The sequence below is a fragment of the Oryx dammah genome, unplaced genomic scaffold (assembly GCF_014754425.2).
Source record: "Oryx dammah isolate SB20612 unplaced genomic scaffold, SCBI_Odam_1.1 HiC_scaffold_10, whole genome shotgun sequence".
NCBI lineage: Eukaryota > Metazoa > Chordata > Mammalia > Artiodactyla > Bovidae > Oryx > Oryx dammah.
This window is the reverse complement of record NW_024070194.1, coordinates 29,305,422-29,321,870: the sequence shown is the minus strand read 5'-3', so window position 1 is coordinate 29,321,870 and position 16,449 is coordinate 29,305,422. Positions and strand designations below refer to the sequence as shown.

Genomic DNA, 16,449 nt, shown 5'->3' with positions numbered 1-16,449 from the left:
AGAGACATTAAAAGGAACAACATCAAGATGGATGTCTGACTTTGCAACAGAAACAGTGCCACTAGTCTCTAGGGAGCTGCAGAAACTCCGAGACCAGAATCCTATAGCCAGCAGATGTACCCCTCACAGACCAGGGCCACGTGAAGACAACGTCTGCCAGAGAAATAGAAGGGAGGGGCTGCACTGTCACCCAACAGGGAAGACTGGAAAACAGCCTCGGTAGAAAGACTGTGAGCATCTAAAGCAAAGTTCATGGCTCTTTGTGGGGTTTTTGACTCAAGTAGCAGAGTAACACGTGGCACAAACAGCTCAAAGGGTGGGAGGGTGGGCAACTGTGGGCACTAAAGGAGTCTCGCCTTCTCTACAAAGTCACAACAAACAGTGACAAAAATCATTGTGTACAGCTCAAAGACTTATGAAGAGAAAAGTGGAATGGTACTTGATTAATTTCACAGAAAGGCAAGCAGGGAAGGCTAAAGGAACAAAAAGCATAAAAGGACAAATAGAACATACGTAGGAAGATGCAGACAGCACCCAGATACACCAATAGTCCTGTTATTACCAACATATTGAACACTATGGGAAAAAGAAAGGATTATCAGCCTGCTTTTCAAAGAAAATCTGTTGTTTGTAGAAAAAATGTGTTATAGATAAGAACGCAGAAAGGTTTAAAGCAAAGAATTTAAAGAAGGCTGAGCACCGAAGAATTGATGCTTTCAAATTGTGATGCTGGATGAGACTCCTGAGAGTACCTTGGACTGCAAGGAGATCAAACCAGTCAATCCTAAAGGAAATTACTCTGAATATTCATTGGAAGAACTGATACTGAAGCTGAAGGTCCAATACTTAGGCCATCTGATGTGAAGAGCCGATTCATTGGAAAAGACCCTGATGCTGGAAAAGATTGAGGGCAGGAGGAGAAGGGGGAGACAGGATGAGATGGTTGAATGGCATCATCAACTCAATGGACATGAGTTTGAGCAAACTCCAGGAGATAGAGAGGACAGAGGAGCCTGGCTTGCTACAGTCCCTGGCATTGCAAAGAGTTGAACACAACTGAGTGAGTCAATGACAACAAAAAGATAAAAAAGAGAAACCAAGGAAACACCAGCCTAAAAAGGCTCGTTGGTATCAGACAAAGTGAAATATGGAAGGGTGTTTCTCCAGAGGCTGCTACACAGGACAAGAGAGTCAGTTCAGAGGGAAATGCGAATACTGGATGCACAGGTTGGGGTTTTAGATATATGGAGTGAAATCTGACAGCATTGAAAGGAGGAAGAAAGAAGTCCACAGTTAGAGTTAGGGACTTTTAACAGATTTCCTCGGTAATTGATAGATCAGCAGACAGAATATCAGCAAGGATGGAGAAGATTTGAACACAATTTTCAGATATTAACCTGGAATAAACCCACTGAGTCACAAGATGCTGCTCTTTTCAGGTATGTTGGACTCAGCTTGCTATTTTGTTTAGGAGTTTTACATCTTTGTTCAGAGAAGTATTGGCTTGTAACAACATGGTCAACCAAGTCATACGTCACACCAAACAAGTGCATAAACTTTCCAAGTGCACAGGAAACATTTACAAATAGATCAAGCAGGAATGTAACGGAGATCTAAGCAAATGTTAAACAGTGAACTCATACAGAGTGTGTGCTCTAATCTCAGTGAAGTTAAATTTTAAAAATCAGCAACAGAAAGATAGTAGAGTAAGTCACAATGGAAATTACAAAATATTTTGAACTGAATGATAATGAAAATATGACACATCGAAATTTGTAGGTTACGTCTAAAGTCCTTTTTAAGGGAAATTTATAGCTCTTGCACTTACTAGAAAAGAAAGTAAGTTTAATTTGAGAAGTCAAGAAGGGAGAAAAGAATAGCAAATTAAACCCACAGAAAGCAGGGGGAGTGAAACAGAGAGCAGATGTCAATGAAATAAAAAGCAGATGGACAACAGAAAAATGAACAAAGCCAAACACCGATACGTTGAAAGATTAGTAAAACAAACTCCTATCACGGTGATCAGTAAGAAGAGAGGAGAGGAAAGCTGATTGTCAATAATAGGTATAAAAAAATCATTACTAAGATACTATAGATGTTAGAATGATAATAAGGGAACATCGTGAACAATTTTATGCTAATACATTTGACAAGTTGGAGGAAATGGGCAAATTTCCTGAAAAAAACACAGTTTATCAAACGGAGCATTTTAGGATACCCCAGGGCGGTCGGTGGGTAGAGGGAGCAGGCTTAGACTGGCTGCTCTGAACCGAGTCGGCAATGCTGGGACACAGGGCCAACCCTGGAGGGGCTAGAGGGGAACATGGAAGGGACCATGACCCAGAGGTGAGAGCTGGTAGAGAAGAACGGGGTGGCTCTGGGGTGGTCGGTATGAAAGCTGTGCTTACGGGCAGGTTATTTACCTTCTCTTGAAATCCCTCCCTCACGAGGAGGGCAGCCCCGGCCAAGTCACAGGGCCCCAGATGCTGCAGAATACAGAAACTGGGAGAGGGATTGACACAGACAGTGGAGATCAGAAGAGGAGAGAGCAGATGCCCAGCCTGGCAGCAGCCAAGAGGGCTAGGCAAGGAGGCTGTGGACGAGGGTCTGAGCAGACTGTGATGGGGAAGCTGAGGTGGGTGGAGTTCTCAATATGTGGTTCTGGGCACTTCCCTGGTGGTCCAGTGGTTAAGACTCTGCACTTCCAATGCAGGGGGCGCAAGTTCGATATCTGAAATGGTTCTGGAATGTTCCCTGGTCAGTGAGTTTACCGCAAGTCTGATTCTCTGCAGAGCTGGGTGGAGACCTGGCTTCCTCTAACACTGCTTCACTGAGAGGTACTCTTGTAGATACATTTCTGCAAAACTGTAGCCCCGTGTTATTGAACTTCATACTTTAGATAATCTGGTGCCAAGTTCTGACCTCGCTTCCTCATTTTCAAGCTTGCCATTCGTCTTGTCCACTTAATTCCAGGCAAAAGGGCTCTGTTTTCAGGGTGGATTGGTAGAAAGAGTGTCTCTTTCTATTTGATGCTATTTGTGTTTTTTCATTTATTTCAATTACTTTTTGACTGTTTGCATTTTTAAGACTTTATCGGTATTTATGAGAATCGAACTCCATGATGTATAAAGGTGTTCTAAGATATATAGACTGTAAACCACAAGTTATGAAAGTGTTAGCGTCTTTTCCGTACAAAGTTATTTTAATTACAGCTGTCAATGAAAATTTTTCTCAGCACTGTTCATGAAAGTAGTGGGTTGCATGGTGCCCCCCAACAAAGACACATGCATGTCCTAATTCCTGGGATCTGTGAATGTGACCCTATTTGGTAAAAGGTCTTCCAGACCTAATTAAGGATCTTAAGATAAGCTCTCCATGGAATATCCAGTTGGTCCTAAATCCAGTGACCAGTGTCCTTATAAGAGACAGATGAGGAGACAGACACAGAGGAGCTGCTACAAGAAGATGGGGGCAGAGATGGGAGGGGTGTGTTGCAAGCCCAGGGAACTCCTGGAGCCCCAGAAGCTGGAAGAGGTAGGAAGGACCCTCCCCTGAAGCCTTGGGAAGGAGTGTAGCCCAGCAACACATTGACCTCAGGCGTCTGTCCTCCAAGATAGAGACAACAGGTGTCTGATGCTTTAAGATGCCCAGATTGTTGACATTTATATTAGCAGGAAACTAATAGGTTCAGAGAAGGCAATGGCAACCCACTCCAGTACTCTTGCCTGGACAATCCCATGGATGGAGGAGCCTGGTGGGCTGCAGTCCATGGGGTCGCTAAGAGTCAGACACGACTGAAGCGTATTAGCGGCAATAGGTTAAGAAAACACAAAATGCATCATCATGGGTAGGTTCAGAGTGCCTGGGGCTGGGGGTCACACTTGCATTTGTGCAACTAAATTGTTTTTCTAGGGGAAAAATATAGCACTTGTGTACAGAGATAAGTATTTTTTCTAACATGTTGGTCTGGATTGTTAAATGCAAGCTAGAATAAATAACTCAAGTTTTAATTTTTATGTTTATAGAAGCAGAATAGAAAGTCTAAAATAACTCAGAAAGGTTATTTGAAATAAACCAACCTAAAAGCTGTCTCCTCGCACTCCTTTTCCATCTCAGAGCAGGTAGCACACTTGCTGTGTTCCATGCATTGTGAAAACTGGGTTGGTGCTGGGGGAATAGCCCGGAGGCCCGTGTGGGTGGCTGTGTTGCTACTGCCTCATCGAGGGGCGGGTTAGGCTGGGCCTGGTGCTCAGATGGGAAGAGAGACATGGAGTGGGAGGTTTTCCTCCTTGGGAGCTGCCAGGTGTGGCCTGTCCAGATGTGCCAAGCTGGGTGCCCTCCGCTCTGTCCTGTCTTGGACCCTCACCTGGACCCACCTGTCCAATGGCCCTCCGTGAGGGGCTGGAGCCCTGCTCAAGAAGGGCTGCTTCCTCGAGGGTCCAAGAGCTGCCAAATGCTCTGGTTGTGCCTGCGTCTGAGACCCGGGCCTACACCTTTGCAGGGAGCAGTACTGCTAACAGTGGTAACCACGGTCTGTGTCCCACCTACAGAGAGTAGCCTTGGCCCTGTGAGCCAGTATGGACCATGGCCTTGGCCCCTGGTGCATGCAGGGCCTGACAGCCGGCGCGGCCGCTTCTTAGGATTTCTCTCCAGGGGCAAAGGTTCTCTAGTAAGCATCTTATTGAGGCACTGTTTGCAAGGGTAAAAAAAATAGAAACAACTTCCATGTTTGTTGAATAAATAGTGATGTAGCCACACACTTAAGAACCTACAGTTAAGAATCATGCCGTGAAAATGTAGTTCACAGATATTATTGTGGCCTCCTGTGTGAAGGGACAGTGAATGGTGCCTGTTCACGCCTCTCACTGCCTGGTCTCACCCACTTCCCTCCCAGTGCCTTCCCACCCACCCTGGCTTCCAGCCAGATGCATGTCGGAAGTTTCTAGACGTGAGAAAATGCCTTACTTCTTAGCATGGGCTTGGATGCTGACAGAGGCCTGGTGGCCATGCCCAAGTTTGGTGGGGACATGGAGCCCCTCTACGTGTACAGACATGGGCAGGCGGCGGGCCTGGGGTGGGCATGGATTCTGAGCTGTGATGACATCCACACAGCCCATCTTGGGGCTGTGATGGCCTCCCCTGGTGAAGCTGTCGGCCTGTGCGTGGACAGGGGTCATCCTGGGCAGTGTGTCCCTGGTGTCTGACTCTTTGGGGTGCGGGAGATGACAGAAGGAGAGTGCGGGTCCATGAGGTCAGCCAGGCTCCCAGCAGGCCCTGCGGACAGTCTCACCGACCATGTTTTGGGAAATAAAGGTATCTGGCCGCTTGATTATTTAGATGCCCTTTAAGATGTCTCAGAAGAAAACCTATGGCTTGATTTTTGTTGTTGTTCAGTTGCTCAGTCACGTCCGACTCTTTGCAACCCCATGGACTGCAGCACACCAGGCTTCCCTGTCCTTCACCATCTCCCGGAGCTGGTTCAAACTTACATCCATTGAATCGGCAATGCCATCTAACCATCTCATTCTCTGTCATCCCGTTCTCCTCCTGCCTTCAACCTTTCCCTGCTGCTGCTGCTAAGTCGCTTTAGTCGTGTCCGACTCTGTGCTACCTCATAGATGGCAGCCTACCAGGCTCCCCTGTCCCTGGGATTCTCCAGGCAAGAACACTGGAGTGGGTTGCCATTTCCTTCTCCAATGCATGAAAGTGAAAAGTGAAAGTGAAGGCGCTCAGTTGTGTCGACTCTGTGCGACCCCATAGACGGCAGCCCACCAGGCTCTCCCGTCCATGGGATTTTCCAGGCAAGAGTACTGGAGTGGGGTGCCATTGCCTTCTCCAACCTTTCCCAGCATCAGGGTCTTTTCCAATGAGTTGGCTCTTCACATCAGGTGGCCAAAGTTTTGGAGCTTCAGCTTCAGCATCAGTCCTTCTAATGAGTATTCAGGATTGATTTCCTTCAGGATTGACTGGTTTGGTCTCCTTGCTGTCCAAGGAACTCTCAAGAGTCTTCTCCAACACTACAGTTTGAAAGCATCAGTTCTTCTGTGCTCGGCCTGCTTTATGGTCCATCTCTCACATCCATACATGACTACTTGAAAAACCATAGCTTTGACTATACAGACCTTTGTCAGCAAAGTAACAGTTTGTTTAAGAAGCAAAATAAATGTCCTGCTCCCTGTTGCCTGGTGTGTTTCAGGGCCAGAGGTGCAGAGTGAACACCCACTTCCCTATGCTCGTGGAGACATAGGCATGTCCAGGGCCTCTGGACTCAGTGTTGCCGTACTGCACCATCCCCTGGGCGTCATTTCTGTGGCAACCCACCTGGGGCTGGGGCCTGAGAAGCAGAATGGATGGGTGGCTTGGGCCACCCCTCATGGAGATGGCGGCAAGGGCTCTGATCTATGTGATGTGCTAGGTGGCCTGGGGTTGGGGAAACTGGGCTGGACAGAGCCGTCCGGTCACATGTCCAGCAGCCTGGCCGGCTCTCTTGGGCGAGAGAGGCCAGCTTCAGTCACCGTAGTTTCCCCAGCTTCTCCTTGCCCTGCTGGCTGTGTCATGCTGTGGCCACTGGTTTCTTGTCTGCTTCCCTCTGGTGCCTCCAGGGGCAGCTGTGACCATGATTGGGCCCTGCTGGGTGCGGGTATTTGGCAGGGTCTGACAAGGGGTCCTGCTGCTGCTGGTATTCATTCCACCTGCCTGCCTTTGGCCTGATGGTCAGGACCCTCGGTCTGTCCCTGGGTGCTGGTGCTGGGGTGCAGTGGGCGAGTGTTGTGGGTGGCCTGAGAGCCAGGGGGCTGATTCCAGACACCTGAGACTGATGTCCATCCTGGGCTCCCCTCCTGGGAGGAAGTGCCACCAAGCACTTGGGAGGGCCTCCCAGCAACCCTGGTGAGCTCGTGTGACTGACCCAGGAGCCATGGGTCTGGGTACAGGGTGCCCCTTGGCTCAGGGAGGTGACTGTGGTGTCTGTGACTGCCCAGCACAGGCGGTGTCACTCAGGATGAGCTGCCCTAGTGCCCGGTGGGCCTCACACAGTGGGACTATCCCCCATGAGCCGCCCAGAATGTGGCCCCAGCCTGGGGCCCACAGTGTCACTCCCTGAAGTGTGGGGAGGGGCAGTGGGGCCGGCTGCTTGCTGTGTGTCAGGGGCTGGAGGCCTCTCACTAGGCTGCATCCACCAGGCAGCACCCATATACCCTGTTGCGGCTGTGTGGAGGTGTGGACCGTGTGGAAATGAGCCTGTTGATGCCGCGCGTGTGGACTTGTGTGTTTCAGGGCTGATGTAGGAGGTACCGGCTGATCTGAGAAGCACACTTTCTCAGAGCATGGGCACAGCCCACTCTGGCCCGGGCCCAGGCCTGGCGGGCGGGCTGGGCGGGGCTTGGGGCTGACCGGCAGCCGTCTGTGTTGTCTGTCTTGCAGTGAACGAGTTCACGGTCATCAGGAAGAAGTTCCGCTGCCCCTACTGCAGCTTCTCGGCCATGCACCAGTGCATCCTCAAGCGGCACATGCGCTCACACACTGGCGAGCGGCCCTACCCCTGCGAGATCTGCGGGAAGAAGTTCACTAGGCGGGAGCACATGAAGCGGCACACGCTGGTGAGCGGCGCTGGGGGCGGGGCCCCGCCACGGAGGCGTGGGGTCATCACGGGGTCAGTGTGGGGTCGGCAGGGGTCGGTCCAGGGCACGCTTTGTCCAGGCAGGATGGAGACGTGGGGTGTCAGGGTGCCAAGGGAAGCCCTGAAGTGGGGTCCACTCTGCGGTGGGAAAGACCAGGACAGCAGGGACCCCCACATCCCTCCTGACCGGCTCTGCCCCCAGCCCCAGATGCAGAAGGCAGATGGGCACATCGCCCCGGCCCCACCCCTCAGGTTTCCCTTGAGGCCGCCTCTGCTCTAGCCCCGCTTCTGCAGGCGCCTCCTTCCCTGCCAGGACCCTGCCCCCCGCCCGGGGCTCCTGCCACGCAGCCACTTCCTCCGTGCCCCTCTCACTCCCGCCCTGCGGTCGCCATGGGACCCTACGGCCCCTGGAAGGTCTGGCGGTCTGGCTCGTAGCTCAGGAGCAGGTGCTGTGTGGATGTATTTGCTTGGCCAGGAAGTGATAGAGAAGGTCATGCTTGAAACTGTGAGGCAGAGTCACCAAAAAGCCGGCGAGGAACCCTTGGGTGGGTGAGAAAACAGGGAGGTCAGGCGGCTGGGGGCAGGGGGGAGGAAAGAACGTTGGGTGGTGTGAGTGAAGGCACCTCAGGGCTGCATGGGCTGGCCAGCAGAGCAAGCCCCCAGGAGGCATAAAGGGGCCACATCTCTGCGGTGAGGGGCCCTGGTGCGTCCTGGCACAGGGCTGACCGTCCAGGGAGGCCAAGGTGAGATCTCAGGCATGACGAAGTAAGCCAAGTGAGGGAGTGAGTCCAAGCCCACCGCCATAGCTCCCGCATCCTTCCTTGCCCGTCCATGCATCCATTCAGACAAGTGCCTGGCCATCTGGTGCTGGTGGGCAGGCTCCCACAACTCCCCAGGAGCTGCCCCCACTGCCCAACCCTGTTGTGATCAGACTGAAGTCTTAGCCCTCTGGTTGGAAGAGGGTTGCATAAGTCCTGGATTTAAAATGTAGCAAATGATAAGAAGCAGGAAGAGCCCCTGGACCTAATGATCTGAGGCTCTGTGCTGAAATCAGATACTGTGAGGAGGCCCAGTTCCTCCTGACATCCATCTCAGGCCACATCCGGCCTCCCGCCTGCCCAGGCTAGCTGGCAGCAGTCCTCGGTCCTTGTGGTTGAGGTTTAGTGTAAGGGCACAGCAGGGCAGATCTTCAAGGTGGTCTGGGGGACCTCTGAGCTGAGAAGTCCAGGGCACTCGGCCAGGCACATGGACTGGTCCCTCCGTAGGCCTGTCGGTTGGAGAATTCAGAAAGGCTTCACTGTTCCGCTTGGAGCCCCCAGCCCTGCCTGCCCTGTGGGTCGGCACTCAGCCCAGCTCTGGGCTGTCCTGACGGCTTCCCAGAAGTCAGGTGGTCAAGTCACCCCTGGTCACTGCTGTCCTGAGACTCCCATCAACCATACCCCCATGCCCCAGCCACCAGGGGCCACCAAAGTCCCATCTGTCCCCTTGTGGGGCAAAAGCTGGGGTGTGGCGGAGGTGACTCCTCTGCCATTTTTGTTGGAAGGTGTGGGGAGCAGCACGACTTCCAGTGAGATCTGAGCCTGGGGCCAGTCCTGCTGGGGGACATGACCAGCCTGGTGCCCAAGACACCTCTGAATGGGAACAAGTTTTGGTGACACCTGCAACTCTGTATGTCCTGGCTTTGTGCCTCAACCCCTGGCCAGGGTTAGGGGTGTGAGCAGCCTAGCGGATTGAGTCTCCACCCCCGACCCAGACCTCACCCTCTGGGCCCCCCAGTCATCCCGTCTCCTCCTGCACTGACTGCCAGCCCCCCGCAACTGACCGCCATCCCCCCTCACTGACCTCTGTCCTCCCACACTGATTGTCATCCCCCGGCACTGACCGCCCCCCACACTGACAGCCATGCCCCCGCAGGTGCACAGCAAGGACAAGAAGTACGTGTGCAAGCTGTGCAGCCGTGTGTTCATGTCGGCCGCCAGCGTGGGCATCAAGCATGGCTCGCGGCGCCATGGCGTGTGTGCCGACTGCGCAGGTGGCGGCAGCGCCGGGTCCCTGGATGGTGGCGGCGCAGAGGGCTCCCCCGAGCTGTTCGCGGGTGATGGGCCATACCTGGAGGACCCCGAGGACCCACGCGGTGAGGGCGAGGAGGAGCTGGGCGAGGACGAGGATGACGTGGGCCTAGCCCCCGAGGATGCGCTGCTGGGGGACAAGGAGGACGACGACTCGCCACGGGGGCCCCACAGCCCCACTGGGGGCGCGGACAAGGACTTCGCCTGGATTTCCTAGGCCAGGCGAGCAATGAGCTGCGGCCGCCCTCATCTGTGTGTGCCCCAGGTCCCTTCCCCTGCTGCCCCCAACCCCTCCTGGACAGCAACCTGGGGCTCTGAGGAGGCCGCCGCCCCAGCTAGCAGGGCTGGGGCCACACACAGGGTGGAGGCACAGAGTGGGTTTGAGCCTTGAGAGAGCCCGCAGCATCTCCCCCAGCTGGGGCACGTGGCAGGCCTCAGGGGAGCCCAGGAGGCCGGCGGCCAGGAAGGGACAGCGCTGGCCAGGGCCTCCTCTGTGGCCCTGAGGCCCGGGTCTGGGGGCTGTTAGGAGAGTTCCATCGACCCCGGCCATCCAGGGCTGAGTACCCCACCGCCCCCGCCCCTTGTCAGCAGCAGAGGGACTGCTGGCGGCTTGAGGGCTGTGCCTGCGATGGCAGCCTGTGGGATCCAGGTCGGGCGTCCACAAAGGCCTGTGGCCCTCCCACCTCTGGGCTTTGGTGCTCAACACACAGCAGCTGCCGACCTCGGCCAGGGCGCCCAGGTGCTATCTCCCCACGGAGGCAGCCGGGTGGGCAGGCCCAGGTGCTCCCACTGCGGGCGCCTCCTTTTTCTCCGTGTGCACTTCTCTGAGGGCCGGGCCGGCCTGCCCCTCAGCCCCGCCGTCCTGCTGCGCCTAGGCCACTCCTGCTGACCCTCCCGGGCGGCTTGCCTTCCTTGCTGCTAACGCCGGAGGGTGTCCCTGACGCCCATGCTGCTCACGCCGCCCACGGGGGCCACCCCACTCCCCAGGTGCTCTGGGCCCCAGTTCCGTGAGTCGCTAAGGGAACTGAGGCCGGCACGTGAAATGGTTTTGTTCGGCATTATCTTCAGAGTTGTCTTTCCTTTGGCTTCTTCCCGAGCCTCGCTGTCTTGTAAACGAACTCATCCACCCTTCTCTCTTTTCTGAGGGCCCGGGGTCCCACCTCGTGCCGTGAGGACGCTGCCCGCTGCCTGTCCTCATCAGGCTGCTGGTCCAGCGCCAGCCTGTCTTCCTTAAGGCTCGTGACACATGCATTCTGTCCCCTGCACCTGCCTCTCTCAGGAGCCCCCGCGGGACGCCGAGTCAGGGCCCTGAGGTGCTGAGCTGGGGCTGGAGGAGAGCTGGACTGGGTTTTCTCTCTTCCCTTAGCCTGCATCGAATGGCTTCCCTGTGTTCCTGCCGGGTTCCCCCTCCTCTTTCTAGATGGAGAAAGGCAAATTCCACCAACCCCTCCCAGGTGGCTGCTGTAGGGGTGGCGGGGGGCAGTCAGGGCTGGCTGCAGGCACCTGGATGGTGCTGTCTTTGAATCCCTGCCCAGGGGAGAAGTCACAGCTTCATGTTTTGTTTTGTTTTAAACACCATCAGCTACGTTTTTCTCAGAAGAGGACTGTGCTCCCATCCTCAGCTGTCGGCATCCTTGAGGGAAGGGCTGGCTGGCGGGGGCAGGAGCCCAGGGTGAGGGGGCTCCTGGGCCTGCGCCCCCTTCTGCCTTTCATAGTGGGGCCTGTCTGAGCCACTCAGCAGGGTTCCCCCTTGTATACCTTTCCCCCACTTTCTAACCCCTTTTATAAACAAGACTTACTTTCTTATCAGATGCATTTGGAAACCAGACCTTTGCTACCAAGCATCTCTGGGTTTTGTACAGGGCCACCTCTGCGCCACTCTCAGGGCCTGCCTACTCCCGCTCTGGACCACCCTGGCTGACCCCTTCAGGGCCCTCGGTGCCACAGGGGCATTTTCTCCCTCAAAACGATACTTCACTGGGAAATTCACCTCCCTCCCCTGAGCCCCCGTGTTAATTCTCGTGTGAGCTGGATTTCAGAAATGGAGGCAAACATGAAGGGAAAGACATGTAATGATTTTTTTTTTAAATCGTGGTCTTTTTTTTTCCAAAGCAATGTTTAAACTAATAAATATTTTTTTATGAAGTGGAAAGTGTGTAGATCACATCTCACATTTTTGTACCTTCCCGTGTATGCGTCTGTGTTCGGCGTCTGCATCACCAACGTGGAAGGTGGGCCATCAGGCGGCTCATTCTTTGGGGTAGTGGAGGGGCCGGGAACCAAGATTTTGTATCAAGCTCTGGATCCTGACGGGGTTGTATGTTTGGACTCTGGGTTTGGGAATAGTCACAACACTGCCAGGACTGGATAGGGACCTCGACTGAAAGGACACAGCTACTGCTTCCAACTTTGCACATCTTCCTTTTTAGAAAAGAGAACTCTTGAGAAAATGCAAAAACTGGAACTTTTTGCAATATTATATGAAAGATAATCTTATTTTCGCTCATTCTGTGACATGTGCAACTCTTAAGAAAGCCATACTTAATGGTGTTTTTATTTTTAGATCCTATATTGTGTTTTGTACCCGGCCCTTTTTAGAACTTCTTGTAGTGAGGGCGCTGTGTGTGTGCTTTTCTTAAATATTTATTTTTTCAACATGCTTTCAACCTGTCAACAAAAACAAAACAGACAAAAAAGGGCAGTGTTTGAAGATTGTTGATTTTTTTTCTGGGGATAATCTATATTATATCAACTTTATATTAACGACTATAAACCTGTGTTTGTATTGGAAATGTGTTTCACATTTGTGGGGAGTCTTTTGTAATCGGTCGGTGGAACATCAGGGCTGTTGCCTGTTTCCCTGGAGCCATCGATGCCAACAGCACCTCCTCCCTAGTGGTCTTGAGATTCCTTATCTGCTGGGTGTGCTCTGGGACCCCTGTGGGTCTCATCGCTGTGACGGGATTAGTTAGATATTCTTGCAAAGCGATCACTTTCAATAAATTGGGAAATTGCTGCTTGAGCCATCGCCTCGTGTGTGTTACAGACAGCATCCCCTCCTTCGGCCTTGCCCTGGGAGAGGTAGCCAGAGGACGCCCCCCCGCCCCTATAGCTCTTTGTGGCCTGGCTACTGGCCTCCTCTCTGCCCATCTGCTGCCCCTGCCTGTGGCAGGGTCCCAGTGCCATGTCCCTTCCCTCCCAGGAGACAGACACAGCTTTTGGAAAAGTCCCGAGTCTTTAATTTTACTCCTCGCCTGGTTCAGCCCAGGCGTGAGACACCTGAGCAAACATGGCAGACGCGCGCCTGGGCCCTCAGTCAGGTGAAGTGCGGGCGGGGCGCCCCTCCCTGACACCCCTCAAAGTGCATCGAGAACGCCCTGTGTGGCCCTGTCACACTCCTGACGAGGCCAGGGCCGACTGGGGGCCGGCCACCCTGGGCCGAGGGGACAGCGGTGAGGTTTTGCTTTAGTGCAAAAGGCCAAAGGCTGGTTTCTTCAGAGGCACTTCTGAGTGGTGGGGACCTCCCCTTTTAAAAAGAAGATCCTGCAGCTCGGAGAGGCCCTGGGCAGGCTCAGTCCAGGAAACGCTGGCAGGCCTTCTTCCAGCGGCAGGCCGTGCACCACAGGTCCCGGTGGTCCATACCGTACACTTTTCGGCACTTCTTGGCATCACCCCGGGGCTTCCTGGGGGAACACACAGATACATGGGGTGCTATTGGGGCTGGGCCCCTCCCTGCCTGGTGCCCACCCTGGCCCCTCTACACACACGCACCTTGGGTTGGCACTGGGTTTGGCTGGCAGGGCTGGCGCACAGGCCCTGACAGGGGTGGTCTGTGGCTCCAGGCGGACGGGTGCCAGGCAGCCCTGAGAGGAGGCACTGCTATGGCCTCGTGCTCCTTGGGAGCCGCCCGTGACCTCACCCACCTGGTGGGCATGGTCACTGGGGCACACCTGGGAGGGGGATGTGGTGCTCAGCACCGGGGGTAGGGGCAGGGCAGGCAGGCGCAGAAGGCTGGGCAGGGCCAGGGGCTCCGGTGGCTCCAAGTGGGGAAAGGCGGGTGGCACCAAGGCCGTGGGGGACCCTGGGGTCAGGCCGGACAGCCCATCGGTCAGCGAGTCCATGCCACTATCCAGCTCTGTGTAGTAGAAGTCCTCCTCGCCATCACTCTGCTCCAGTTCAGCCTGCCTCCTGCAGGGTCGGGGGAGCAACGGGGTATGGAGGTGGGGTTGAAGCAGAAGCCTGCCTGGCACCCCTGCCCCTCCCCCCTTCCAGCCCCCACCGCACCCCAGGTGCACCAGGCGGATGTGTCTCTGCATCCCCGACGCGGAGCTCAGCACCTTCCCGCAGCGCTTCCACAGGCACTGGAACAGCCCCTGCAGCGAGCTCTGGGCAACAGGGGGCGGTCAGGCTGGGTGCCCCCAACGTCCACCCCACCCCAAGGGCCACACCGGCTCACCTTCCTCTTCCTCAGCGCGGACTCCCCGAACAGGAAGTGGGCTGCCTCAGGGGGCAGCGGCGGCGACGGTGTAGACGGAGAGGACTGATCACTGGCAGGGTCCCAGCCTCCGCCGCTGCCTGGTGGCTGCACCGGGGCCTCCCTCCAGGGCTCCAGGCACGGTTCTATGGACACACATGGGCTCCTGTGTCAGGACTTTGGGGCCCGGGCTATGCTGCAGGTGCTGCTGCCTACAAGTCCCTGAATGCAGAGCCTATGCCTGTTCACCTGTCCCCAGGTGAGCTTGAGGACAAAGAACCTCTTGAGGCAGCAGTGGCAGGGAGAAGGTGGCCAATACCGCCTGGTGACAAGGCTTTCCAGCACAGAGAAGGAAACGCGGAAGAGTCTGGGGTGGGGAGATGCCTGGCCTGCCGGGTGGAAGCAGACAGGTCCCAGGGCTGCAGGGAGGGGCAATGGGTGTCTTGATGTCCATTTCAGGACTCAGGAGATGCACTTGGAAGATGGTATTCCAGCTGGAGTCTGCCTGCCCCACCGGGCTTGACAGCTCGTAGGATCCTGAGCCCCGCCACCACCCCCAGCCCAAGACAGGTCTCTCAGCTCACCTGTGCTGAAGGTCACACCTGGGGCCCCCAGCAGGAGGGGGCTGGTGGACAGGCTTGTGAGGGCTGTGGCAGCCATGACCTCATCCAGTCGGGCTTTTCCTGGGGGGGTTCTGGAGGAGATGGGGGTAGGGGGCAAGTGGGGCCCAAGAAGTACTCCAGGCCTGCCCCCTGGCCCAACACACGTGCAGGCCTGGGCACGTGCGTGCACCCGGCTCCCTCACTCCAGGAGCCGGCTGGGCAAGATGCCCAGCCCCACCCCCAGCTCGAATTGCTAAGTTCCAAATCCCCAGGAACCACCAGGAACAGGCTTGGGCTGGGGTCTTCCTCCCAAAGCCTGACTTCTCTGCAGCCTGGCCTTTGTTCTACTGTGGCTTCTTCAGACCCTAGTGCTGGACAGGGGTCTGAGGCCCCAGACCGGTGCCGCCAGGCCTGGCGAGGCCTGGCCAGGCCCAGCCCTCCCCCCAATCACACATTAACCAGGGTTGTGCAACAGCAGCTGTGGGCCTAGAGCCAGGCCTGGGAGGGCGGGAGCAGCCAGCAGCCAGCAGCAGCCAAGGGAGACTGGGCTGTAAGAACAAGCGGGTCCTGGGGCCCCAGGGGGCCAGGCCAGAGCAGGCCCTTGCCTCCACGGCCAGACCAGGGGATCAGGCACCAGGGAGGGCTTCTCTGCGGACAGGGATGGGGAGATGGTCATTTGGGCCCAGGATTCCTGGACAGTCAATTCCACGCTGTTCTCACTGTCTCTTCTGCACAGACAGGGATATGCACCCCTCCACAGTCTGCGTTTTGAATCCCAGGGGCTTGGAGAGGGGGTGAAGAAAGCATGCTAATACATTGGTCATTTCTAATCAGCTCCTCCAGGGCAGAGGAGCCAGGAGGTGGTGACAGAAACCCAGTTCAGGACGCTGACCTGCCCTCCATTGAGGCCCCCCTGCGAGGGTGAGGTCGAGAAGGCTCCTACCTGCTCCCATCCACTACCCCTGCACAAGGGCGCACGTGTGCACACGGCCCCACTGGCCTGGCAATCGGGCCCTGTCTCACCTATGCGCTGGCACTGGGATGTGAGCTGACGGCGTCGGGGGCCCGGCCGCCCCCGCCCCTGGGGCTCCGAGGTCCGCGGCTCGCGGCTCCGGCTCCTGGGGCAGCGCGAACTCAACAGCAGGGCCCTGCGGACGCGGCCGGCTCAGAGCGGGGAGCGGCCAGGTCCCCACCCCCACCGCCACCGCCACCGCCACCGCCACCGCCACCGCCACCGCCACCGCCACCGCCACCGCCACCCAGACCCACTGGTGCCCGCCCCCAAACCGGCTGCGGCCGGTGTGGCCCCGCCCCGGCCCCGCCCCCGGCCGTCGCGGCGGGAAGCACTCCGGGCGCCAGCCCAGCCCCGCGGACCCACGGACACGCGCGGCGACGCGCCGCCCCCGCCCGCCCCACCCCGGGGCCCAAAGTTGGTGCAGCCCGACGCCATCTTCGCAGCGGGAACTTTGTCGGCGCCCCACGCCCGGTACCTGCGGCGGCGCGGGTACCGACACGGGCGCGGTCGCGGGGTCCCGGCCGGCGGTGCGGAGTGGGGGACGCCCGCAGCCCGAGCCGGACGCCGGAGGGCGCTCGGCCTCCATGGCCGGCCGGCCGGACACCGAGGCTGCAGCGGCTAGGGCGGACGCTTGGGACGCGGCCCCGGGCCGGGCCGGGCCGGGCTGGCCG

General features: G+C 56.5%; 2 protein-coding genes across 2 annotated transcripts in view; one reads left to right on the top strand and one right to left on the bottom strand.

The window, feature by feature from the left end:
* The window catches only part of ZBTB46 (zinc finger and BTB domain containing 46), a 33,414-nt gene extending 20,705 nt beyond the window's left edge, over positions 1 to 12,709 (top strand). Inside the window, exons 3-4 of the mRNA XM_040247722.1 lie at positions 7,423 to 7,598; positions 9,533 to 12,709. Of these exons, the coding sequence (XP_040103656.1) occupies positions 7,423 to 7,598; positions 9,533 to 9,904 (548 nt within the window). The 3' untranslated portion in view covers positions 9,905 to 12,709. The remainder of the gene's footprint in view (positions 1 to 7,422; positions 7,599 to 9,532) is intronic.
* Positions 12,710 to 12,903: 194 nt separating this feature from the next.
* SLC2A4RG (SLC2A4 regulator) lies at positions 12,904 to 16,443 on the bottom strand. Its single transcript, XM_040247746.1, has 7 exons — positions 16,254 to 16,443; positions 15,787 to 15,911; positions 14,746 to 14,855; positions 14,144 to 14,307; positions 13,972 to 14,072; positions 13,459 to 13,875; positions 12,904 to 13,370 (listed from the first exon to the last, which is right to left on the bottom strand). The coding sequence occupies exons 1-7, from the start codon at positions 16,362 to 16,364 to the stop codon at positions 13,259 to 13,261; spliced, it is 1,140 nt and encodes a 379-aa protein (XP_040103680.1). The 5' UTR covers positions 16,365 to 16,443; the 3' UTR covers positions 12,904 to 13,258.
* Between the last annotated feature and the right edge of the window lie 6 nt (positions 16,444 to 16,449).

What these genes read in the sequence shown, in the direction of transcription:
- SLC2A4RG (XM_040247746.1), bottom strand. Translation starts at nt 16,364, where the DNA reads ATGGAGGCCGAGCGCCCTCCGGCGTCCGGCTCGGGCTGCGGGCGTCCC. An exon ending in CGGTACCCGCGCCGCCGCAG is followed by an intron (nt 15,912 to 16,253) that starts GTACCGGGCGTG and finishes CCGCGTCCGCAG; the next exon opens with GGCCCTGCTGTTGAGTTCGC. An exon ending in ATCCGCCTGGTGCACCTGGG is followed by an intron (nt 13,876 to 13,971) that starts GTGCGGTGGGGG and finishes CCGACCCTGCAG; the next exon opens with GAGGCAGGCTGAACTGGAGC.